General features: G+C 43.4%; 1 protein-coding gene across 1 annotated transcript in view; it reads left to right on the top strand.

Moving 5' to 3' along the window:
* The first annotated feature begins 1,450 nt into the window (after nt 1-1,450).
* Nucleotides 1,451-26,215, top strand: part of TMEM131L (transmembrane 131 like) — an 80,928-nt gene continuing 56,163 nt past the window's right edge. The window contains exons 1-3 of the mRNA XM_072121078.1: nt 1,451-1,812; nt 2,456-2,526; nt 11,562-11,605. Of these exons, the coding sequence (XP_071977179.1) occupies nt 1,692-1,812; nt 2,456-2,526; nt 11,562-11,605 (236 nt within the window). The 5' untranslated portion in view covers nt 1,451-1,691. The remainder of the gene's footprint in view (nt 1,813-2,455; nt 2,527-11,561; nt 11,606-26,215) is intronic.

Here is a 26,215-nt window from a genome sequence, read left to right as displayed (position 1 = left end):
ACAAATACGTATTAGGGGTACAGTACACCTATTAGTTATTGGGCTTAATCGTCTGGCTCTGTGTATAAGGGGATTGACCCTGTGTATAAGGGGGATACACTAGCACTATTAGTTATTAGGAATACACTACCACTATTAGGTATTGGGGTACTCTGTTGACCCTGTGTATAAGGGGATACACTATCATTATTGGGGCACTCTGTTGACCCTGTGTATAAGGGGGATACACTAGCACTGTTGGTTATTAGGAATACACTACCACTATTAGGTATTGGGGATACACTAGCACTATTTGGTATTGGGGTACTCTGTTGACCCTGTGTATAATTTGGATACACTAGCACTATTAGTTATTGGGGATACACTAGCACTATTATGTATTGGGGTACTCTGTTGACCCTGTGTATAAGGAGATACACCACACCTATTAGTTATTGGGCTTAATCGTCTGGCTCTGTGTATAAGGGATTACACCAGCAATCTTAGTTAATGGGGATACACTATCACTTTTGGGGTACTCTCTTGAGCCTATGTATAAGGGGGTACACTATCACTATTAGTAATTGGGGATACACTATCACCATTGGGTATTGGGGTACTCTGTTGACCCTGTGTATAAGGGGGGTACACTAGCACTATTAAGTATTGGGGGGTAATGGCCCGGCTGTGTGTGTGAGGGGGTACTCCCTGGGTATGAGAGGCCATCATTAGCAGGCACTGAGTGGCCTGTAGTCGGTGACATGTGTATAAGGGGGATACACTAGCACTATCAGGTATTGGGGGTAATGGCCCGGCTGTGTGTGTGAGGGAGTACTCCCTGGATATGAGAGGCCATTATTAGCAGGCACTCTGAGGCCTGTAGTCAGTGACATGTGTATAAGGGGGATACACTAGCACTATTAGGTATTGGGGGTAATGGCCCGGCTGTGTGTGTGAGGGGGTACTCCCCGGGTATGAGAGGCCATTATTAGAAGGCACTCTGAGGCCTGTAGTCGGTGACATGTGTATAAGAGGGGTACACCAGCACTATTAGGTATTGGGGATACACTAGCACTATTAGGTATTGGGGGTAATGGCCCGGCTGTGTGTATGAGGGGGTACTCCCCGGGTATGAGAGGCCATCATTAGCAGGCACTGTGTGGCCTGTAGTCGGTGACATGTGTATAAGGGGGGTACACTATTACTATTAGGTATTGGGGGTAATGGCCTGGCTGTGTGTGTGAGGGGGTACTCCCTGGCTATGAGAGGCCATTATTAGCAGGCACTCTGAGGCCTGTAGTCGGTGACATGTGTAAAAGGGGGGTACACTATTACTATTAGGTATTGGGGGTAATGGCCTGGCTGTGTGTGTGAGGGGGTACTCCCCGGGTATGAGAGGCCATCATTAGCAGGCACTGTGTGGCCTGTAGTCGGTGACATGTGTACACAGCTAGCGGGCGGTGCTCGGTGTGTAACACGCGGCGGGCGGAGGTGCGGGCTGTCATTGTTGTGGCCGGGTACAGCTGCCTCTTTGTCTGGGAGGGCCGGGCCCGCCTCCCCGCGGTGCACGCAAGCAGTGACAGCAGCGCCGGAGCTGTGTGTCCCCTCCCCGGGCCGCGCTCACACCTCGCCCCACGTGTGCACGGCGGGCCCGCCCGCTCCGCGGCTGCTGACACCCGAGCGAGCACTGAAGCCCAAGCAAGAGCAGCAGCATGGCGGGGCTGCTGGTCCCTATCCGGGGCGGCCGCTGCTGCAGCAGCGCCACAGCCGTCAATGTGATCCTGGGGCTGCTGCACGTCCTGCTGCCCTGCTTTCGGCAAGGAGGGGGACAAGGTGAGGGGCGGCTGCATATTGGGGAATGTGGGTGCCCGCTCCCGGCAGGGCCTGGGGTGCAGGAGGAGGATGGCGGGGGAGCAGAGGATAAGGGCCTGTCCCTGGCCGCACACTCCCCCTGCCCAGGAGTTTGGCTTTGTTCAGGGGCAATGTGCATGATGCCAGGGGCTGCTGCAGTGTCACCCTGGATATTCATGGTCTGCTCACAGGTCTCCTGGCATCACCACTTGTATTGTAGTCCTGGTGCCAGGTGTAGGCAGCCTCCTTGGCACATGCCCGTCATGTTATAGACAATGACTCTTCTTATGAGATGGTACCTGCTTTTTGTTTACCTTCTGCGGAGGATGGAAACGACTTGGAAATAAGGAAAACATAAATAATCGTATACATTCTACAACTTCTCATGTGGCACATCCCTCTAAGAGCTGGTGTGCTGCCCGGGATTGCCCTCGCCATCCACGGATAAGTGGCTGCATGTAGACCCCGCTGTGTACGGTGGTCTCCTTAGAGAAGTCTTTGTCTCCTCGATGTATGGCCAGCTTGGAGCTGTCACTGTGTGCACCGGATCAGGCCTTTTATCATTCCCATTTCCCCCTGATATTGCCAGTAATGTGGGCTCTTTTGTCTTTTCTGCCACTTTTAGTAATCGAACCTGTCCCCAGCATGGTGGAGCTGTGGCAAGCGGAAGACGCTGAACTTGTGCTACCTGCTCAGGTGAGATAAAGGACAATGTACTCCACAAACTTGTCATAGCCATCAATTGTGTGTCCATCAGTGGAGACTAGTGATGTCTTTGACAGATGCAGTTTTATGGCTATTATTGTGTTTCCTTTGTGTATTGGATGAGATAATGAACTTCCAGGATGCTGCCGCTGTAAACAAATGAGGTGCGGACCTTGGACAACAATGAGGTCTACGTGTGTGGAGCCTCCTGTATGGGAATGTGTGGCGCTGGTTCTGCACCTAGGATCACCATGCCAGCCTGCGGTTGTTACATTGTGTTTGCTGTTTTCTTATACATGTGTTTACTGAGTTGCTATGTTTAGTTCATATTTGTAGATTGCATTGTGTACTTAGGTTGTAATGCATTGGCAAGCGGTTTGTTAAAATGAGTGCGTTTGGTTGGCACATTTACTTAAAACTGATTCTCCTGCCACCTCATGGGCTGAAGAATAACAAAATCACTTATACTGTGTTGTTATAATATCCTGTGTAATATACAGAGTGCAGTGTTGTCAAATATCCGGTCCAGGTGAAACACACCATCTCTATATTTTTATTGTTTTCATTGTTTACATTATTTACTATGTTTCCTAGTGACTTTAAGCTTAGTGATAATATTTGTTCAGACCTATTATAAGAGTGATGGTAGTGGTTCTCCACTTATCCTTTATATAGGCTGGATCTGGTATCATCCCATGAACGCTGGTGAATATGTAATAAATCAAATGGGAATAGGAACCTGCTCAGACTTTTATGACCAGATTGATTTGTGGACCAGAAGTGTTGAGAATAACACAAAATATGCTCCAAAGGTTGTTATTTTATGGGCTGGGGCTGAAGGGGATGAAATGAACTTTTAAATCTATATTTGGGAGAGGAAAAACCAAAACACTGCATTGTCTTCTTTTTTTTTGTGTGTGTAACAATATTGTATGCCTGTGTATATGTTGTGGTTCTGTTGTGGTCCCTAACCCCCGCTCACTTTGGGGTTTAGTTGCAGTTAGAGTTCGTAAATTGTATGAAATTCATCCACAATGCTGCTACTGTACATTGTAGCAGGTAAGGCATAGGTAAGTTGGTGTTGGCCAACCCATTGCAATCCCACAATTTGTCCATAACTAAGAATATAGGAAAAAAACCTGATTTAACGAGTAAAACCACACATGCAAATCCCAAGGAAATCTTATGTTAGTTTAAGACCAATGCAAAGACCCCAACCTCTGTGCCTTGTGAAATCGGCAGGGACTGGGGGAAGGACTTCCTGTGAAGACTTGGATGCGGCTCTGGAAGTTAGTATGGTCCGTGTCTGGTTTGAGAGAAGCCCTGGATCTGTTGTTTGTCTATCATCAGTCACATGACATGTAGCGTTGCTTACGCTTTCAGTTCTGAAAGTTTTCTCCCTGTGACTGTTTGTTATATTGTTATAAGCAATAATGTTTAATGATTTAGACAAATATATCGATATTTGTATACTCGCAAATGAGTTACCAACACACACAGTATATTCACAGCATATACACACATACAGTACCATATACACTCATACACCATATACACAGACATAAGCAAATACACATATCATATGCACATAAACTTGCACCAAATAAACATCAGATACATACTCAGATGCATACTCAGCACATATACATACCATACCATATACACACCTAATACTTCTGATGTTGGGGGCCCCCACTCACTGTGGGCCCCATAATAGTTGCTATGGCTGCTACCCCTGTAGTTACGCCTCTGCCTTTGATAATGGATAATATGATGACGAGGTCACGTATAGAAGTGTGTGTAGACTTGTTAGTAGTCAGCATCTCTGGACTTGTATACTAGTGTAATACTTAGTATATACTATACTTTTACTAACAGATAAATTTCTACTTTCATGCTGCTGAGTGCATTTCATATATATTAATTTATTCTTACGTTGGAGTCCTATATGTAATCATAACTAACATGGGATAATAGAACATGGCCACTAAAGTCACTAGCCTCCCAGCGCTATCAGTGTAATACAGTCACATAGAGTCACAACCTGTAGTGTGTGAATACTGTCTATTGTCTCCATTCCCATAAAGTGCCTGTTTTCTAATGGGGCCACAAGCAGAAATGTATATTTCCCAGGAATTCTCCCGGTAGTATGTGCTAGGATGGCTTTCTGGATGACCTCCGAGATATTCAGCTTTTGGGACACTCGTGAATATTCTGCTGAGTTCTCATTTTAATAGAATTTCTTGTGAGTAAGACTAAAACCCTGTAGGCAGGAAATGCAGCCCAACAGGTTGGAACTACTCACAAGATTTGGTATGTGTGGATGCATTACACCTTTGTAGGCAGACGCCATAGCGTATGATGGCTGCTCTCGGTTGTTACCTGTGCTGGGAGGGGAGTGATGTGACGGCAGCCCAGCCCTGGCTTCAGCAGCCACACTGTCAGATAAGATTATAGCAGGGTGTGGAAGTGACTAGCTATCTGTTTGCCAAGTACACACATGTGAGGCATCGGGATATGTACTATTGGCTTTATGCTGACTCGTGGTTTCTGAGCAATGTTTCAGGTAGCAGAATCCTGGCCCGTAGTTTTTTTAGCAGAGCAGATGTCCTTTTGTGCAATTACTTTTATTGTGTATAGCACCATTCAGCGCGTGCGTGGGGAAAGAAAGAACTCGCTCCCTTGTAGTGCCAATGAAAGAACTCTGATTCTTCACTGCGTTTTTTAATGCCTTGGCGACTTTTGTCTAATGCGAGATAGGAGGAGCCCTGGAACCTAATGGACACTTTCTAAGCTAAAGGTTCTGTCAACGCTTTGTAAAAGGTGTCTGACGTAATATCGGATCACAGACTCGCCATAGCCCAAAGTACACGAGCAGGAGAAGCTTAGCCTTGGCAGTTCTTATGCTTTATGGCTGCTAATCCTGGATTTATGTTTTAGGTTCGTTAGCTAATTGCTAATACACTTTTAATTGCTGTAAGCTGTAATAATACCGTTTTTTTTTCCAACTACTATACAGTCTCCCTGAGAGTGCAGGAGAAAGTAATACATAGACCTTCATGCCTCGCTATAGAGTGAGTGAAGATGCTTTCTTTGTCAAGTCCCTGACCATGTTTTTATCATTATTTGCAAAATTGCATTTAGTCATGTAGGTGTTTGTGTCTTTTCCACATTTTTGTGCATTCTGGTTACGGGAGAGACAATAGCGCGGTCACGGTGCCTGGAGTAACGCCATCATCATTAGTGTGTGTGTGTAATTGTACACGAGCTGTCACACAAAGGGAGAAGCACGCTGACTATTCCCCTTCCCATCGCAAGTAGAGGGAGGAGCAGATGTGAAGTCCTTGATGTACTCCCTAAATACCAGCACAAGGAGTTAAGCCTGCGTTCATTGTCATTCTGCATGGCTGCAAGGGAGGGGGGGGGGGACAAAAGGCTCGCAGCTCAACATGAATATGTTAGATATGGCGTTTACTAATCTTTTGTAAAATTTCCTCAGCACAACAAGCCAGACTCCTATAGTCATATTATAGTCATATTAATTACATTAAGATTATCCTGCTGCCGATGTAATCATTAAGAATGGGGAACGATTTGACAAGTTCCCTTTGTTTCGAGGTGAATGATGCTCCATTGTTACTTGCGAGTGAAATATTTCATGTTATGTTATATAATTTAACAGTTCTGAAATGATTAGGTTATTTTATTTAGTACCTTTTATTATGCTATTGTTTTCTTATTGCAGACACTGGGGAAATGTAGTTAAAAGCCATATAACACCTCCCCCCCCCCCCCCCCCCCAAACCCAGAAACGGGGAAATCTATATATTGAAGGAGAGTGTATTCGAGGGACACAACATTCGATGGTGAATTCAACCTTATGGACATGGGTGTATTAGATTATCTCAATAAAACAATCTAACTCCATCCATAATTCTTTCTCTTTGTTCTTCTAGCTCTACCACACACTGAAGCATGGTACTTGTATAGTAACCACACTTACCAGTTTTTTGCCACCTAAATTGGACTCCCAATCCTAAAGGGCTTGTCCACTTTAAAATAATGGATTATGTTTGTGTCATGAAAAGTTATAACATTTTCCAATACACATTTTTTATAAATTTCCAAGGATCTCTGCTTGCCGTCATGCAACAGGAAGTTGCATTCTTTTCTTCCTGTTGATAAACATCAGTCCATGGTCATGTGATGTCACATAGGTGCACGGCTCGTTATAACACACACAGTAATCAGAGCTGTGTGATGCTTACAAGTAATCAGAGCTGTGTGACATCACATGACCATGGACAAGTGATTATCTACAGGAAGTAAAGAATGCAACTTCCTATTGCATGACGGCAAGCAGAGATCTAGAAAATCGTGAGGAATTGATATAGAAAGTATATAAATTTTTCACTACACAAATATTAATTTCCGTATTTGCCTTGAATTTCTTTACTTTGTGCTCTGATGGCCAGAGTCGGTGCTTATAGGGAATTTTTTCATCACCTTTGTGAGGGTAGTTTTTGAGAGCTTTCATCGTCCTGGGCATCCTTTGTTTTTATGTTATACAGACTTTTTCCCATTGCACTCCACACATGATATACTGTTTTCTCCCTATAGCTGTGCATGAGGAATAATCGGTCAATCAGTGACTGCAGGGTTGAGGAGGAGCAGTCTGTTTATCATGAATATTGATGGCTATGATCTGTAAGAATTTATATATGCTTTCTGAAAAGGTATATCAACTCCCACTGTATGCTGCGTCTCTCTCTTAAAGGGAATCTACCATCAGAATCAAGCATAGTATAGATACACATGGAACCATGCACTGCAATAATCTTGTATTGGTTATCCATGGCTTCCTTATAAAATAAACGCTTAAAATTATGGGTGTTAACAGAACCCCTCTGTGCTGCTGCTTCACAGGCTGTTATGCTGTGCAGGAGCACCCCCCTCTGCCCTCCTCTCTATGTGCTGATGCTTCCTCTACTGCCAAGAGACTACATCAGGCCAAAAGAAGGGGGAAGTGCTAAGGGACCAAGGGGGAGGCTCTTTTACCGCCCCTCCCCCAGATCCCTTCTGGCTCACTAGCATAATTTTAAAAGTTGATTTTGAAAGAAAGGTGGCAGTGGTTAACATAATAAGAGTACCACAGTCACAGTGACTGGATCTATAAGTAAATGCCCCTGGTTTATTGATCTTGATGGTAGATTTCCTTTATAGCACAAGCAAGTTCAGTCTGTGAAACTCGCTGCATGTGCTTTTTGGATTTCCTGGACTGCACCTAGAACCAATGAACTAAACTTGCAATGTTCAGTTCAGTGGTTTTAACTGGCATGTTCTTCTTGGCTATGCCCTTCCACCTACTCCTCCCCATGCCTTATACCTACTCGCTATTCAGCACTTCATGGCATGTGACCAAGGGGATATCATCCAAGGTCTATTACGCATTTACATTTGCAACGTCTACCCCATGAATTTATCTGATCACTTGAAATCACAGCATGCCTCCATAGACTTCTACACCTGATTTTATGGAATACATACATAGGATAGACCTTAGACAAAATGCTAAATATGGGTGCATAGGAGTGGAGACCCATGGGTGTGCACCAGTTTTGCCACAGGAAGGAAGGGAGACAAAAAGCGCAAGAGATTCAAGCGTATTTCTTTTGAAAGAAGAGCTGTATCAAGAAGAATGATTCTCACCTTGTCTAGATGAAAATCAAGCATATAGCAGGTAGGTGTAGAAGAAAGAACCTGCTGCCGGTGGGATTCCTAGTCCTAACATCTAGCAAATGACGGTCTTGGCAAACAATGCGGGGATCCACGGGGTACTTGAGGTGCTGTCCCGCTCCTGGAGGCGCTGCTGCTTGTGGTAAATGAGTGTGTATACTCTAGTAAATGTAAAACTATTTTATTTGAGATAGTTCATGTAACTATCTCACCTGACGAAGGCTCCAGCCTGGAGCCGAAACGCGCAGTGTTTCCAAATAAAATAGTTTTACATCTACTAGAGTGTACACACTCATTTACCACAAGCAGCAGCGCCTCCAGGAGCGGGACAGCACCTCAAGTACCTCGTGGATCCCCGCATAGGATAGACCTTGCAAATGTAACCGGGTGAAGGACCTTAGATGACATCCCCTTGGTCAAGTGAACTGAAGTGCTCACTGATGTAACCTAGTGGTATTTAAACAGAGCTGTATCTTTCTGTAGTTGAATATAGGCAGATGGTCCCTAAGTACTAGTCCCATACAGCAGCATTTTCTAGCAGTGAGACCTGTCAATCAGGAACAAGGAGGCAGAGCAGTGCAAGTTAAATATGTACAGGACTCCAATTATACCATTGGACTCACCTCAGCCGAGTTGCATATAATTTTAGAAACTGATTTTGTAACATTACAGCCATGGAAAGGAACCATTTGGGGGTAAGGGCAATGTGTTTTAATCAAAGTTTTTAATTAAGTTTTTATATTGGGTGGGCTAATTTGAATGGCAAGTTCCCATGTTTTGTCTGGAAGTTAACCTTTTAAATAACACACACCAAACTTTAAATTTGCCATAAAATGCTATGCTCAATTTTCTCTCAATACTCGTTTAAAATGTGTTGCCACTTCCTGTGAATGTAGGAACTCTCATCATTCTTGGTTTCCTATTAACATTTTGTTGGTAACCTACTTCACCTTTCTTCCCACAATGTGTATTCTGTAATAGAACTATTATCTTTAGTTGATGTAATAGAATATAACTAGATGCTTATACTGTGCTTTTCTATACAGCTTCAATGGCCAGGGGACTGAAAACCTTCATATAACTGAATTGCTGTTGCTAAGTATTCAGTCACCAACTAAGAATACAACCAGTTCCACCAGAGTTTTATGCTACATGTATGTGTAAGCTGCATCTACATAGAAGTATTGTTTCGCCTTCATGGCTGTAAGAACCACTTCACATCTCAGTTATTTCAGCAGTTTTCCCCCAGTTTGTGTGAACCAGGAGTCGGATACATACAGAATAGTATAGTTAAAGCGGTTGTCTGACCATTATATATCAGCCAGTCTGGGGAGAGCTTTAATAAAAAAAAGTAAGCTGTACTCATCTGCTCTGGTGCAGATACAGGGGCTTGGAAGCTCCGACAATTACCAGATGTCCTGATGCGCCCACCATGGCACAGGACATCGGGAGCGATGGAGCAGGTGAGTACAGCTTTAAAATCCTCCCCAGCCCAGCTAATAAATTTTTATAACAGTCAGACAACTCCCTTAAGTATTTGCATTATACTGTTTTCTTTGTGGTCTCTAATTCTGATTTGGACTAACTATAACGGATCATTGGTTTCCACCATATTTCAGCATTGTAGGCTCGTCAGTGCAAAGACTCTACAGCTAACAAGTTTATGTGAAATGCCTTTACTTCTGTCAGTAGGAATAAAATGTCACACCTGTATCGGGACTATCCTTTAGGATGCATTCACAGGTTCACTTTTTTCATATGCAGTTTTTGATGTTCAAATCAGGAGTGGAGTGAAAATAGAGAAGGAGAAACTCTTCTCAATGATGATCCTCACTCATTGTTACCCACACCGGTTTTTGGCTTCAAAATCTGCATCTGAAAAACTGAACGTGTGGATGCACCCTCACACTCTAAATTTAGGAGAAATGGTGAAAAATGTTCACCTCCCACTACCCTGACACTACTGAGATTCCTGCGCATATTGCAAGCATTTCTGAGAGGTGATTTGAAGGTGAAGACTGCTTCGGGGGAATGTTATCGATGATTCAACCGCCCCCTTCCACCCACGGTTGTGCCAGATATAATAAGAGGCTCCGTGCAGCCATGTTCCCTAGCGTAAAATTTGTGCTCTGTTAGGAACTGGTGCACCCAATAGCTAACGCAATTGCTGACTCTGGGGCCGGGAACAGCCACCACCACTTTTGTGCCCTCCTGTCCATATGGTGTATGTCAGGAATCCAGACCTCTACAAGGCTTGTACACCGGTATCCGCTCCAGTATCCCTCTTGTGTCTAAACCAGCAACATATTGAAATGGTATTGAAAAAGGTATGATAATATGTGGAGGTGAAGGACTTTGTATCCTGTTGCAATGTGCAATACCGAAGGCTATCATCTCTTGGATCCTCTTATTCATTATTATTCTTATTATTTAAACTTTTTCAGGAATCCAAATCTTTTCTGGAGCCCTGACTTTAGGCTGGCCACACGGGCATGCTTGAATTGACCAAGTGTGCATGTATTTTCCGGGAGAGGGGTTAAGCCTGTTAGTCTAAGTTTACTTCATATGTTTACAAAAAGGGGAGCTTGTTGAAATCTTTGGCCGATTTCTAGGGAAAGTCGGGAAGCCCCCAATTACCGAACATATAAGAGGGTGATCTCATCCCACAACACTTGGCAGCCTCGGCTGCTATCAGTATACAGTATATTGCTAACTTTACATGATTGGTGTTTTCTGAGAACTTGAGCAGTTTTATAAGAAACCTGTACAAAAGAGAAGTAGGACTTGTAGACTTCAGATTGTGGTTAACTCTAACTATGACTCATGCAGCTTTATTATCCTTTTTGTCACAACTTGATCCTTTAAAGAAAATGTAAGAATGTGGAGACAGAGACGTTGTGTAGAGATGAAAAAACTCTTCTACGTTTTAATGCTGTTGGATCTACACCTTCTGTTTTCTTGTTTACCAGATTCACTATTGTTTTGTCTTACAATTACTGATGCAGAATACTGCTTTTTTAACATACCCTGAGTATCTACCTTCACAAGTTGTCCACATTACCTGTGGATTTTCTGCAATTCATTTCCACATGGTAAATCCGTAGTACAATAAATTTATGACCTTCCCATACACACACGGCTGAAATAATCTGCAGTGGAAACGGATTTACAATCGGCCAGAATTATGACATCCCAGCTGCGGATTGTGGTGCAGAAATCAACTTGTGCAATGCAATTGTTTTGTTTATGTAGAATATTGGCTAACTTTTTAAAATTTTCTTTTTTACTAGACTGATTCAGATCAGCATACGGGGGAAAATTTGCAAGAACAGAAGTAAGTACATTTTTGTTCTGTTTTCTTTTATAATTGTTTTGCAGTCCTTTGGTGGTCTCATAAGTGGAAAGCAATAAAAATTGTAATCTAGTGATCCTTGTCTCCTGTAACAATCCTTTCTTGTTATGATCATAATCTGTAATCTCATCCTAGAAGTTAAGCTCTGCAGAATATGAAAGGACTACATAAAAAATGTATTATTGGATTTAGTGAATTATAGGTGTACAATATATACAGGTCCATCATTTTCTCAAATGTTCCACCAGATCTTGTATTTCATCTTGTAAGTTAAAGTGTAATTAATTTAAAGCCTTTTTATTTCAGAAATCTGTAGTGCAGGTGATAATAGTAAATGCTATAGTTATTGTTGCGTCACTGACCAATAATGGTGGCAGTATTGCATTGCATCTTAAGCATGTTTGTAGAAGCCATGAGGTTTGGTGGCCTAACGCGTTGGGCAGCCAGGCCCCTCCTCTGTCCTCTGGGTGATACCTTTTTATACCTATTGAAATGCATTGATATTTGACCTATGGTATTGCTGTGACATTTTGTGCACTCTAGGTATTGGGATAACTAAGACCCATGATATCCTTTTATATTAACACATAGTCAATAATGCATTCTATTTGATCTGTGTACTGCGGCTAGACCAGCAAGAGTGGAGTGGGATAGTTCAGAGTCAGAACTACACTGCTCTCTGACTGAACTCACATTGTGTGTTTTTATCTAGTCTGTGTTGAATGATAAAGCTTGTAGGACATGGCTGTTAACAACTGTAAAATGAAACGTATAAGATACTGACGACACTGGCAAGGCAATATTTGGTAATGGGCTGATTTTACAAATTTTTCCAAAATGATATGCTTTAATGAGGTCTATTATTGTTAGTGACTCAACTGCTTTAATGATTTTAACTAAAAGTTTCCATTTCCACTACAGACCTTGTTTGCCACATTTGTTAAGGTGTATTAGCCACTATAAAAAATCTGACGTGCAAAAGACGTCTAAATAGGATGCCAAAGCTTTATCCTTTTCATAAATATGTAAATAGCTTTCTATTAACTGCATTAATTTCTAAGAAAACAATCGGACAAAACATCTAGTTACTTAGAATATCACACATAAGTTTGCATTGGAGCCTGCCAACCTGGCTGTCATTAACTGTGCTGTTTCGTCAGACTTTCATCAATGTGAAGCAATCCACATTACCCAACATCAGAGGCACAACATTTAAAAATAATAATTAGTGTGGAATCTTGTTATTGTCCTCTATAGATATGTTTCATAACATCACTTTAATATTGGCAGGAGTTTGGCTTTTGGTCGCCCCAATGTTTATGGGAGACCTACATAAATGAAGGAAATCAATCACACGGATGCACTGCTTCTAAACCAAGTACACTTGCATGCCTCCTGAAATGGGATCAGTTCTTGTTTTTGCTTCTAGTTTAGTTTTTGAGAAACCTGTCTTTTGAAAATATGCAAATGAGCCTCAGGGGCTCCTGAATGTGTTAAAGAAGCCCAATTGTCCATATAGGAGTTTCTAATTGCCTCCTCCCTCCCTGAATGGAGGCGCGAATAATTGGCAGATGATGGAGCCACAGTGGGCTTCTCTGATGTAGCCAGCAGCTCCTAAGGCCTATTTTTGTATTATTTTAAAAGACATTAAAAACAAAAAAACAAAGCTATTAGAAGCAAAAGGAAGAACACATCCTGTTTCAAGAGACTCACACCAATGTGTAAGTGTTCTTGGTTTAGAAGCACTGTATCCATGTGGTAGGTTTTTGACTAGATAGACAATGATTGTCCAAGTGGGTGCCTGAATTTCCACGAATCCCAAGATTAGGGGTGCCTGGTCCTTCACTATTCATTGGCTTTTTTGGTTAGTCTATGAATGTGTTAAGTGCTATTGTTTCAGTTCAATACCCACGAAGCTGCTTCTCGTACATTGGCACAGCACAATAATGTTCAGTACAAATTAAGTGAATTTTTGGTAAAGTATGTCTTTCTACAACAAATATAAACATGGCTTACCTCTTTATATTAGGGGAAAGTCCTAGTTTGAGCTTGGTGGGTACATGTCATTGTGGATTTGTTTCTCTTGTTATTGTTTTGAAAGTCTGTCTCATTCTATGAATCTGGCACACTGTTTATTACATAATAGGACTGCTATTTATATCATATACTTTTGATTAGTGTTAAACAGAGCTGGGTGCAGCTGCTTGTCCTAGATAGAAATGATATTTGGGTCTGTGCCTTGGCACCAGGGTTGTTACTTTCCGAGTGTTGCAATACGATTACCTGGTAAATGTACATAGATTATTGTAAAGTGCTTTTTATTAAATTCTTATTTAATTGTTCTTCATAATTGGTGATTTTGAAGACTAAGAAATGATATACAAGTGTTACTGAACGACTTTCCCACCCGAAGACCAGAAAATCATCCAGTAAAACAATACTTTCAGCATGAAACATTTATTAAAAAAATATCCAGGCTTACGGAGTTAACTTTTTTTTAATTGACTGTTGGCTCCCTCTGCTGGTAGGTCTGCTCGTCCTGTGATCCTTCTGCCCTGGTCAAGTTTGTGCAGAAGGATTCAGTTTCTGCTTGTCAGTTTACTTCTCTGAGCAGGTGAGAGAGGAGGAGGGGCAAAGGGGTTAGCTTCGTAGCCGAAGTTGTGATCTGAACTGCAAGTGACTGTGCTAATACCAGGCTTCACCACTGCTAACAAGGGTACATTAAAGGTAAACACACCCAAAAATTAAGATGGTCCATGCAGTCTTCCCCCTAACAAGGTGGTAGCTCAATGATATTCCAGTATAGCAGTCCTTTCCCCTCCCATCATGTATCCAAGGTTAGTCAGGTCAGCAAAAAAAAAAAGCAAAGGAGACTTGCTCTGACGTCTCTTCATCTCACACATGTCCTGCAGTCCTCCTCTGAACAGGCCTATCCAATCTGATACCCAAATTCTTATTGCGGACTATTACTTGGGCAAATGGATTCTAACAAAGTGGAATTTGTTTAGAATTTCAGGAAAACTTTGGTTTGGCACGAAGTCCAGGGTGTCAGTTGCTGAGGGATCGTTATACCCCAAATTTCAATTCTTTTTTTGTTGCTGTAGTAGATATCAAGACATCCGTGTCAAATCCACATAGTTTATTAACCAATATGTCAGACAGAGAGGTGGCAGGTGGATCAGGCACAGGTCGCAGCACAGTAAGGGGACGTCGCAGTAGGGGTGACTCTAAGGATAGAACTGACTGTGTCATCTAGCGGCAGTGTGTTGATGAACAACTTAAAGGTTCTCGATTGGTTGACTAGGTCATCCACTTCCTCCCAAGTGACATCTGACAACCCCAGTCAAGAGTCCGTGTGTTCGTCAGATACAACCCTTATTAGGCATGGCCCAGGAGCAGGTCAGCGGCCCTTGCCTGTCCTCAACCAGCCTCTGTCCTGTTCATTTTCCTCAGCCAGAGATCTACTAGGTGGTCTGGGCTCAGCGCCACTATACAGCGAGGACAAACTCTTTGAGGAAAGTCAGCAGCTGCTTGGCAGTAAAGAGGTGGGGCAGACATCCGCTGCTTCGTGCAGTAGGAGGGAAAGTACAGATGTGGAGAGTGGCATAGGCTGTGCATACTGGAACCGTTGAGGAGAATAGCACTGTCAAGGAAACACAAATCGATGATGATGTAGCCGATCACACTTGCAGGGGCTTCATCATCGTCGGGAGAAGAGGGTGTCAGCTTGCGGATCAGGCAACGAAGCAGACAGCAAGTCGCTACTATGGCAGTGAGTCAGCAGGGTGGCAGCAGTGCGAGGACTGGAGCCAAACGGCGACGGGGTACAAAACCCGCTTTGCAGGTGCAAGTAACAAGTGGCACAGGGGCTCAGCGAGGCAGCGGCATTAGTAGTTGCATCAGTAGCAGTGCAGAGTGTAGGCGGTAAAATCTCCAATTCAGCAGTGTGGCATTTTTTTTGTTAAGACACCAGTGGAGCCGGAGTGTGTATATGTAGAATATTCAGGCAGAAAGTGAAGCGTGGACAGGGAGCGAACGTTGGCACCACGGCCCTGCATCAACACATGCAGCGTCACCATCCAGTGGCCTGGGAGAAACGTGTCTTATATGTGGTGGTCCCATCCTGCCGCCACAGAACAGCATCAGCACCTAGTGGCACACATGCCACTTCAGCTAGTCAAGGCTCCAGCACCTCTGCTGAAGGGAGCTGTTTGTCTTTGACATCATCTCCCGGTCCAGATGCTCCTGCTCCTCACTATGCATGGCGCCAGCAGTCGTTGAATGAGGCGATTACAAAGAGATAACTGTATGCGTCCATCCATCCTAAGGTGCAGAAGCTGACCGTTCTCCTGTCCAAGTTGTTGGTACTGCAGTCCCTCCCTTTCCAAGTTGTGGACTCTGCACCCTTCAGAGAACAAATGGCTTGTGCCATTGATGATTTTTTGATGCAATTGGACAGGAGTACTCCCCTGTGTAACTTTGATGTCAGCCCCTGGCAGCTCATGCGTGCCACCTGCCATTTGCTCAGGTGTCAACATCTGGCATAGGGATGCCTTTTGCCTCTCCACCCTCTTGGACCCTTGCTACCGGTCCAAAATGTGTGACACTTTTCCAGCTGCCAAGAGGGAGGAACAACTGGCGTACTATACAGAAATACTGTGCATACAGTTGGCCACTGCCTATGTGCGCCATTGTCCATCCTCTGTGAGGTCTGACCAGGGGATTCCTGGCAGTCATCGCTCACGTACTACTGCCACGGCTGCTGTGGGGAGATGGGGGCGTGGGGGGTGGGAGCAGTAGCAGCTCCATCAGCAGCAGCTTAAGTCTGGAGTCCTTAATGAGCAGCTTCCTTCACCCACCTAGTGAAGAGGGTAACTGCCACCAGCAGCAGGATATGGAGCATACTTGGACAGTACTCTACCACCCCAGGTAGTGGATCCCCTGGACTACTGGACAGCCAAACTTGAGGAGTTTGCAGTAGAAGCTGTCCTGCCCAGCCAGTAGTGTGGCATCAGAGCGGGTGTTCAGTGCGACGGGGGCCATTTTTACCCCAAAGAGAACCCGCTTGTCCACCCCGTAATGTGGAGAGAATGACCTTTGTCAAGATGAATCAGGCGTGATTCAGCCAGGATTTGAACACACCAATGTCTTATGCATCAGATTTGATCAGCCATGACGCCTCCCCCAAATGTAGAGAAATGAGCCTGGATTCTAACTACCTGCCTCAGCCACTATTCTGATGCTGCCACCCGCCTGATGCCACACATCTGCTGCCAGTTGCTGCATCTGCCTCCCACCATTTTTACAGGGACTGGAATTGTCACCCACCTCCTCATGTGTAATTGTGCCACTTTCTGACCTCCTGCTGCTGCACCTCCACACTCTCATTGTGCCACACTGTGGCTTGCCATGTTGCTGCTACCACCAGAATTTGTCTTTGTGCCACTTGCTGGCCTCATGCTGCTGCTGCCACCCACCTACACACGCTGTGATTGTTCCACTCTCTGACCTCCTCTTGCTACCGCCTCCTCCACACTGTCATTGTGCCACACTATGGCCTTCCATGTTGCTGCCAGCTTCATAAATTGTCATTGTGCAGCTTTGCGGCCTACTCGTACTGCTGCCAACTGACCGTTGTCTCCCTGGAACACCCTGTGATTTCCACAATGCCGTTTTCACCCTCCACCACTCTATGATGTTTCCAATATGTTTGGTTTTCATCTTCATTTAATCTGTCAGAAGGAATGAAAAGCTTAAAGATTGATATAGAATAGGAGTGGATACAGAACACAGAGGACATGCAAATATCCCATCTACTGGTCATCTCTGTTTTGGATCCACTCCTGTTTGATTTTGGCTTTAGCAAGACTGATGATGGATTATTGAACAATTGAAAGCGGAAACTGACGGATGAAAAGAAGGGCAAAATGATCAGTGACGTCAATGCAAAATTACTGCCGATGCCCATTCCACTCTTTTTGGGGGGTTTCTACATGTATGGGCGTTTAACAGAACAGGTTCTGTTATAATCTATGGAATCATCTGATGCCAAGCGGGATCTTGGCCCTCAGTCCTTTCGAGCTGGCACAGGCGTTACCTTGTCAGGCTATGTTCCCACTTCACTTATTTGGTCAAGTTGGCCTCTATAAGTGCACATGGAAGTGAAGTGAAGCGATTCTAAGAGCAGTGGCTGTCATGTGCGTGTCATACTAAAACACAGCATTGTTTGAAGACCAAACCACGCTCCCTGTGCATATTTGAGCATGGCACAACATTCTACAACATGATTCTACAACAATGTGATTCGAATCGAAATTTTTGAAAAATTTGCCCATCTCTAATTATTACCCAAGAGTCTATTACCCAACCCGTGCTCTTCGATCTGCCTATGATCTTGTAATATCTACCTTAATTTGGACCTCTCCCTCACATGTCCAGAGCTGCACTCATTCTGTAGAATGCCCTTCCCTGGAAAACCCATCTGTTTCGGCAGGCCCATCACACTCGCTAACTGCGTTAAATTTCAACCCTCTTTACTTGCCCATCCTGTCTCCTCCTCCTGTCTGTTATCCAGCAAACACCAGATACCAAGCTCCAGGGTTCTCTGCAGTCACATTCTCCATGGACCTTGTATGTAAGATGGCGGCTGATGACTGGTTCAAGCAGCAGAATTTTTATTTATTAAATTAGTTTATTCTGTTCCTTTATAAATAATGACTGGAACATTTTATACAAGCTTTTATATCTCTTGTGACCCCCCCCCTTCAGATTATTATTAGTATTAGTATTATTAGTATTAGTATTATTATTAGTATTATACATGTGAACCCAGCTTTATTAATATCAAACAGTAGGAAATGCAGTGATTTCTGTAACGGCATCCAGCAGAAACTTGCAAAGGTTTATATACCTATTCTCTGCAGCTAACAAATACTGCCCCCCCCCCCCCTCTGTCCCCCCTCGGGGTGGATCTTAAGATTGTTGGAGATGTTCACAAAGGGCTGATTATATGCAATGTCAAAATAATTGATTCCTTCACTTTATACTAGAAGATTAACTGCCCAACTGTACAATGCAGCAAGAGTAAAATGCAAGTGAAGCACCGAGCTGTAACCCCATCACATCCATCAGTTTTTCTTGGAGAAAACATTAAGAAACCTCTCAAACCTGAACACATAAGTAAGGAGGATGGTTGTAAAAGCCTGTAAACCACTGAAGTGTGTCTACATGTCAGAGCAAGCCTGTCCCACCCCTGTGCAGTGTATTTTTTATTTTTTTTTTAAACCTTGCCATGAATCCAAAATTTGTAATGAGCTGGGAGTAAAGCATAAAATGTCTTGACTACAGAGCGTAAACCCAATACAAAGCCCTCATACAGTAATAAGTACATATAGCTCAGTCACAGTTGTTTTCATAGCTGTTTGTTGAAGCGTGGGGTGTACATATAAAGTAAAACACTTAGAATACATAGGCCGTCAGACAAATATTGATGGATAGATGAGTTAATTTTGCAACACTAAAGTTACAACAGCACAATTTAAAGGGAACCTACCACCCCGATTCTACCTATAAAGGTAGAAGGGGTGGTAGGTGGATGGATGGGACGTGAGGATAGCCCTTTTTGGGCTAATCCTCATGTCCCGGGTGTCTTTTAGAAAACTTTATTGCATGTATATGCAAATTTTTTTTATGCGGCTACTGGGGCGTGGAGTAGCCGGACATGAGGCTACTAGTCGCGGCTACTCCACGCCCCAGTAGCCACGTAACTCCGCCTACCAGGTAATCTTCAGCCCTTGTCCGGGTCCCCTGCATTCTGCGCATGCGCAGAACGCAGGCCTTCGGCTGCGAGGCCGCGGCACCGGGGCCGGAGCTACTGCGCATGCGCAGAAGGCCAAAGATGCCGAGGGCATCGGACAAGGGCGCACAGCTACCAGGAGCTGCGCGCTGAAGATTACCTGGTAGGCGGAGTAGCGTGGCTACTGGGGCGTGGAGTAGCCGCGACTAGTAGCCTCATGTCTGGCTACTCCACACCCCAGTAGCCGCATAAAAACATTTGCATATACATGCAATAAAGTATTCTAAAAGACACCCGGGATGTGAGGATTTGCCCAAAAAAGGGCTATCCTCACGTCCCATTCATCCACCTACCACCCCTTCTACCTATATAGGTAGAATCGGGGTGGTAGGTGCCCTTTAAGTCTTAGCACGGGTATAGTGTATTTTGTAACACTGAAATTTGTTAGTATTGGAAAGAAAATATTACATTTACGTAAATATTTCCTATGTGTGTGTACATTATTTGAATAGATATGAATAGAGATTTGTATGCATTTGGTGATGTTGTGTGCTTTTTAGTTATACTTGGATAAAATTCTTTTTAATAAATAAAATAAAAATGCCCTCTCAACAGTGTATGTCCTACTACATCTACTGGTTCTCTTTCTCATGGACAAGAAGTCATAGGGGGACATACACTCTAGAGGGGAGTGTTTTCCTTACAACATACGGCAAATAATGTGATGTGAACCCAGCCTTATTACAACTAGTACAGTGTAGTACAATAAACAATCCTGTTTTTGGTTATCTACTGGTTCTCTTTCTGTTGCCCATGATGTCATCCAAAACAAATTGTTTATTGTATAAATTGTACTTGTCGTAATAAGGCTGGGTTCACATCACATTATTTGCCATGCGTTGGGGGGAGGAGATTTTGATATGTCCTTACAGCTTATGGCACAGATGTATTGTAAAACAGTGGGATACATCTCTTGTCCGGAGGAGGGGCGCACCGCGGCAGTAGCCGGAGATTGGCTGCTGCCGATATACGGGATGGTTTCTCCAGTGATGTCAATGTCCTTAAATGAACAGTGGCATCCCTGTGTCCCGCCACTCCTGCTATGCGACCTATGCGCTCTTTGCGGGATAGGATAGGCTTCTATTGCTTCGTATACTGCTCAGACAAAGGCAAAAAACTATGCCTCTGCTGCCAGATTTTGTCAATGTATATACTTGGCGTATATGCCGGGATTACACAAAAACGTCAGCACCCTATTTACTAATTGGGCCTTCTATTGTAGGGTGCACAGACTCTGGCTGCTTCAGCCCGGGAGTATCCTTGTGGCAGTGAAGAACCCAGTAATCATATTGGTGCAGTAACTAAAGTATCATATTGCTTGAGAATGGTGGGAGCTAGGAAAAAAATGTTTACTGGAGTGGAGCCTATTAAAGGATTTAAAGGAAACCTACCATTTCAAAATGGTCATTTTGACCAAAACATACCTTTACCTCGGGGTATGTAAGCTGATGCTGGAGGTGGTCTTGTTAGGGCAGATAATTCCCAGTTTCGCCAAAAAATCTATTTTTACACTATTCAAATGACCCCACTCGGCGCACCAGGACGTCACCATTCCATACCCCACTTAACTACCAGTACCATTAAGAAGGGTATTAAATATAATTTAGAATAGTCCCTCTTTTATGTTAAAACTCTCCAGTTTGAGATGAGTCACTTTTAGAGCCTGAGGAGGAGTGCCAAATAAGATCCTAATCTTGTGCTCTACAACAGCCTTGTGTATCTTTGAGCTTTGACCAGAGTTTCAAACCATTAAAGACCTTCTGTGTTTGCTCCTAAAGAAACTCTAGATATTTTTGTCAGGGAATCTTTCCATGAACAAAAAAATATTAATCTATTAATAAAGTTTAGTCATACCATCGCATATATCAGCATAACCATCTAAATTCCATTAAGAAAGCCGTGTGGCTCTATTTCCTGGTACAATGATCTATGGTACATTTACTGATGTAGGCCTGGATACTTCACGCCCCAGTAGCCTCTGCAGTTAGTTTTCTTATTACGGAAATAAAGTTTTAAACTAGTTAGGTTAGGTTCCATGATTATTAAAGGGGTATTCCCACGAAGACAAGTTTCTTATATGTACTCGGGATAACAAAATGAGACATTCTCTAATTCACTGTTATCAACAAAAATACAGCATTTCACATATATAAGTCCAACCTGTTTCTATCTGTCCTGGTGTACATAATTTGTTTCCCCTAGACACGACCCTGTAACTTATCTTAGGGTTGGGCAACCATCTTGGATGAGATTGTGGAGCAGAGATTACGGTCTATCTATGCTGTGTGGCAGTAGCCACGCCCCCTGCATGGAGCTCAGAGACTCTCAATGATCACATCCTATCAGCACATGAAGAGCAGAGAGAGGCTGCAAACTACAAGCTACATGGAGATAAGGGATCCGGGGGTAGAGGAATGCAGGCACATATCTGTGAGATGCAGCAGAGCCCAGAGTGTAACAGTGTAATGGTCTATCAGGCTCTGTGTAATCATCTCATATATCGCTGATCTATCTCATCACTCTGTCTATGCGTTAGTGTGTTCGTACAATCTCGGAAGCCAAATGAGTCCATATACACCTTGTATCCTGATAATCTAACCATATTGTTGCCCCACAGAACTAGATGCATAATAATGTGTGTACTCAGAAAGGCCACGCCCACACCCTGGGATTTTGCACTGGGCAGCCAGAAGAGTAAAACAGCAATAAAATTGTAAAGTAAAGGGTTAAAATGATCTTTATGGTATTAACATCACTAGGGGATTGAAATGTGGGAAAACCCCTTTAAGTTACTGTTTAGGAGGCAGCTAGGACGAATCTACCATCCTGTCTACTTCTGATGGTAGACTCCTCATGGTAGGTTTCCTTTAAAGACCATCAGGTCAACAATTTCTATAACCTCCTTATAACCCTACAAACCCTGAATTTCATCAAAAATGTATGAACAAAACCATTTATTCCGTTATAGCCTCATATACAGTGATCTGTAACTACTAATGTATGGCTTGGGGGGGGGGGGGCTTGTTTTCAGGGAAAAAGGGTGGATGTTGATGTGAGCTGCAGATAAAGATCCAATTTCTGACTTTGTATTGATCTGCTTGTGTTTATGGGGTTCTCTTGGGCCTGTTCCCCTTGCAACCTTTAAAAGTAATGCTATAAAGCAGTGATGGCAAACCTTTGGGCACACGGTGTGTAAAACTACAGCCAAAACCCACATATTTTTCGCAAAGTGCCGATGTGACAATTTAAGCAGTAACTAATTACTCCCTGCGCTGTCACATGTTTAAATTGTATAGGCACCTGAGGACACCAATACAGTAGAAGGAAGGAGAAGAAGTTTGGATTATCATTGTAGCTTCCGTCTAGTGTCCTGGGCTGCCTGGGACTGCAAGAGGCCTTGAGTCCTGTCTGGCGAACTCTGCATTGGAGTGATGGTGCCGGTGCCCATAGAGAGGGCTCTGAGTGCCATAGGTTTGCCACCACTGCTATAAAGGATATTACATTCCTAATATGAGGGGGCTGCTAGTTCAGTGGTGTAAAAGCTGCTGATAGTGTCCCTTATAAGCAGCCTGGCATATGAGTTGGACAGCCATGTTTACTGTATATCTTAGTATTATGGAAAGAAACTACCCTGGTACATCATTTTGTAAGCAAAAGAAACAAACCAAGAGTAATGCATCTATATCAAAGGTTAAATGAATTCCTTTCTGTCACCAGAGTCCTTGTTTTTAGATTTTGGACTCACGTGGACTCCAGAGAGGCCTGCTGTATGGGTGCAGATGATAAACACAGAGGAGGGGTGGAAATAATTTTGTTACAATAGTATTTTCAGCCTGTGTCTTATGAAATGTTTATGTCATCTTGTTTGTGCTGGATATGTTTCAGGAGACTTTTGGCTTTATTGAAGTCAAGTGTTTAGGAAAGTTTTTGACTTTCCCTGTCTCTTCAACTCCAATGTTTTTTCCTTGCAGTTTGGGATGGGGGGGGGCGCTAAAGTGACAAGAGTTTTGGAGCCTCTCCTGTGGGTTTTTTCATTTATTTCCCCTTTTTCTGTAACCGCAGCTGAAGGAGAAAATATTCACCTTTGTAACCTTATAGTATATTACTCTGAAACTTCCTGTTTGGAGTTAATAAGACAGAAAAGTTTAGTCTTACATTTTCTTAAATGGCACGAAAAGTGTCCTAGAGTTCAGGGTTCCTTTCCTATTTTGAATATTGCTGCATTCTCTATCTAGCTTGAAGGAAATCTACCATTAAAATAAAGCATAATAATCCAGGGACACTTACTCATAGATCCAGGCTCTGTGACTGTGGTAACCTACTTATAGTTGTTATTCATGGCCTCCTTTCTTCTAAAAGTAGAAGTTCTAAATGCAGTTGATTTTAGAAGGAACAAAGTCATGGATAACAAAAAAAAGAAGATGGTCACAGTCACTGAGTCTGGATCTGAGTAAGGCTGCATTCACACACATGCATGGGGGACGTATATACGGCGATATCTGTCCCCCATACACTTCTATGGGCTCACAGCCCTGTACGGGAGCGGTACGGTGCAGCACACGTGCAGCACCGTACCAATCCGTAGCCCGGGAAAAGATAGGACATGTCCTATCTTTTCCCGTCATACGGCGCCGTGCGCTGTATCTTCCTATGGAGAGGGGCGGGGGTGAGCAGCGCTCTTCCCCTGCTCCTCTCCGCAGCGCCGATGTGAATGTAGCCTAAGTGTCCCTGGTTTATAATGCTTTATTTTGATGGTAGATTTCCTAAAGTACTGTATAGCTTACTTACCTATTTTTGTCTTTCAAGAGGCAATCTGCATGTATAGCTTTTGTACAGTTAAGGGTGCAGTCACATGTGCCATTACCACCTTGGCCTTGGCCTGATCATGTGTGTTTCAAGTGAAACGCATATGATTGTTTGCAGATCACATGCGTTTCATTGGAAACACACATGTGATCGGGCCAAGGTCTGCCCCTGTGCGCTAGCATTGCTGTTGTACATGCAACGTTAGTGGCACATGTGACTGCACCTTCGGGGATGAGCTATGCTACAGGGGAATCACTTGGAGTCTAAGGGGGATGCCACACATGGTGTTTTTGATCCGTTTTTAGCATGCGTTTTCAGTCTGTTTAAAAACGCATTTGTTTTTTACCGTTTACCATACGTTTTGCTGCTTTGTACCTGTTTATCTATTAAGATGCACTGGTTCAAAGCAGACAAACGCATGATAAACTGTAAAAAAATAATGCCCTTCTAAAACGCATGATTAGAAACGGACCAAAAACGCCATGTATGGCATCACCCTAATGGACCACATTGATCACTGTGCGTCCTGTTACACAATCCCCTTATAGATTCGCTTTTTAAGGAAAGAACATGATAGTTAGTAGCAAGTGTGTAAAGGGGCAATTATTGCCCCTCTCTGAGGCTTTATCAAATGTTTAACAGGGATTGAGAGCGGTTGTGTACCCCTAGTAAATATAGCAGACTCGTATGGCTCGCAGCAGCCTGCATTGTTTGACTGCTCCTATTAACCAGACTACTAATAGCTACGGGAGCCTGTCGTTGTATTATTCAGGGGACAGATATATTGCATCTATATTCCTGAGTGATCTGATCATCCATAAACTTGCTGCTTTTTTAACTTTGTAGACAAATTATCTCTCAAAATGCACATGTCGCCAAGTTCATTTGGGAATTGACTTGTAGAAGACAAGGGGTGGGAACTTTTTATTTTCTTTGGGCGGTGTGCCTCAGAAAATGAAAGGCTAGGTACCCCCTTGGCTAGTGTGAGCTCACTTACGAATAAAACTCCTGAGGACTTTGCAATACGAGGCATGGAAATCGATCACGGGCACGGTGGTCAAATATGGTGTGTCGTTCAGCATTTTGGTGATTGGTCTTCAAATTCTAATAAATATACATGTAGGAAAGCCTTGTGGCCCTTGGCACTGGGTCTATGTGTTAATGATTGAATATAGTGTATCGAGGACAACTGTTCATGATCTACATGATTTTGTATCTGTATAGCGCTACATTCACCTGCTGTCTGTTCCTTTTATAACATTTGTTCTTGTCTAGCTCCTCGGTGGGAGTGTGCAATCTCAGAAAAGAAAAGCACTGGAAAGTGATAAGTGTATGGTATTAGTCTTTTATTAACCTGGTGACAGACTTTATTTGTCAGGAATGTTGGTTGAGGTTAATAATGGTGCCGATCTAAGATCCCCCATTGACTAGAGAGATAATGTAACTTTTATATTCAAAAGAACGAAGAAAAGAAAAACAGGCGCTCCCTGGTGATAAACGTGGGTTTCTTGAATTGTAGGAATATTCTGCTCACCTTTGTTGGTTTTGCATCCAGGCACAATGGTGTCAATTCGTGTTTCGGGTTCTGCCTCGTTCCTGCCGGTGGAAGGTCCCCCACGGTGTAAAATTGCCAGAGAAATCCGGGCTATTCAGAGAAAGGCTTCTCAGTAGATCCCAGGAGGAAAAAAAACTTACAAGGCGCAAAACCGAGTGGTCAAAAAAAGCTATAATAGCTATGAAGGTTAATCCATTTTAATGTCAAACTTCAAAGGTACATGTAGAATAATTAAAATCTGGACAACGTGTTTCGCGCCCATAACTGGGCGCTTCGCCCCTTGAATACCATGATTGATACAAGCCCTATCTGGTGCTATCCTTTTCCTTCTTGTCATCCCTTTGTGATGTATCTCTGGCTGCTGTTGGTGTTTCTT

The sequence above is a fragment of the Engystomops pustulosus genome, chromosome 1, assembly GCF_040894005.1.
Source record: "Engystomops pustulosus chromosome 1, aEngPut4.maternal, whole genome shotgun sequence".
NCBI lineage: Eukaryota > Metazoa > Chordata > Amphibia > Anura > Leptodactylidae > Engystomops > Engystomops pustulosus.
This window is presented reverse-complemented; position numbering and strand designations above follow the sequence as displayed.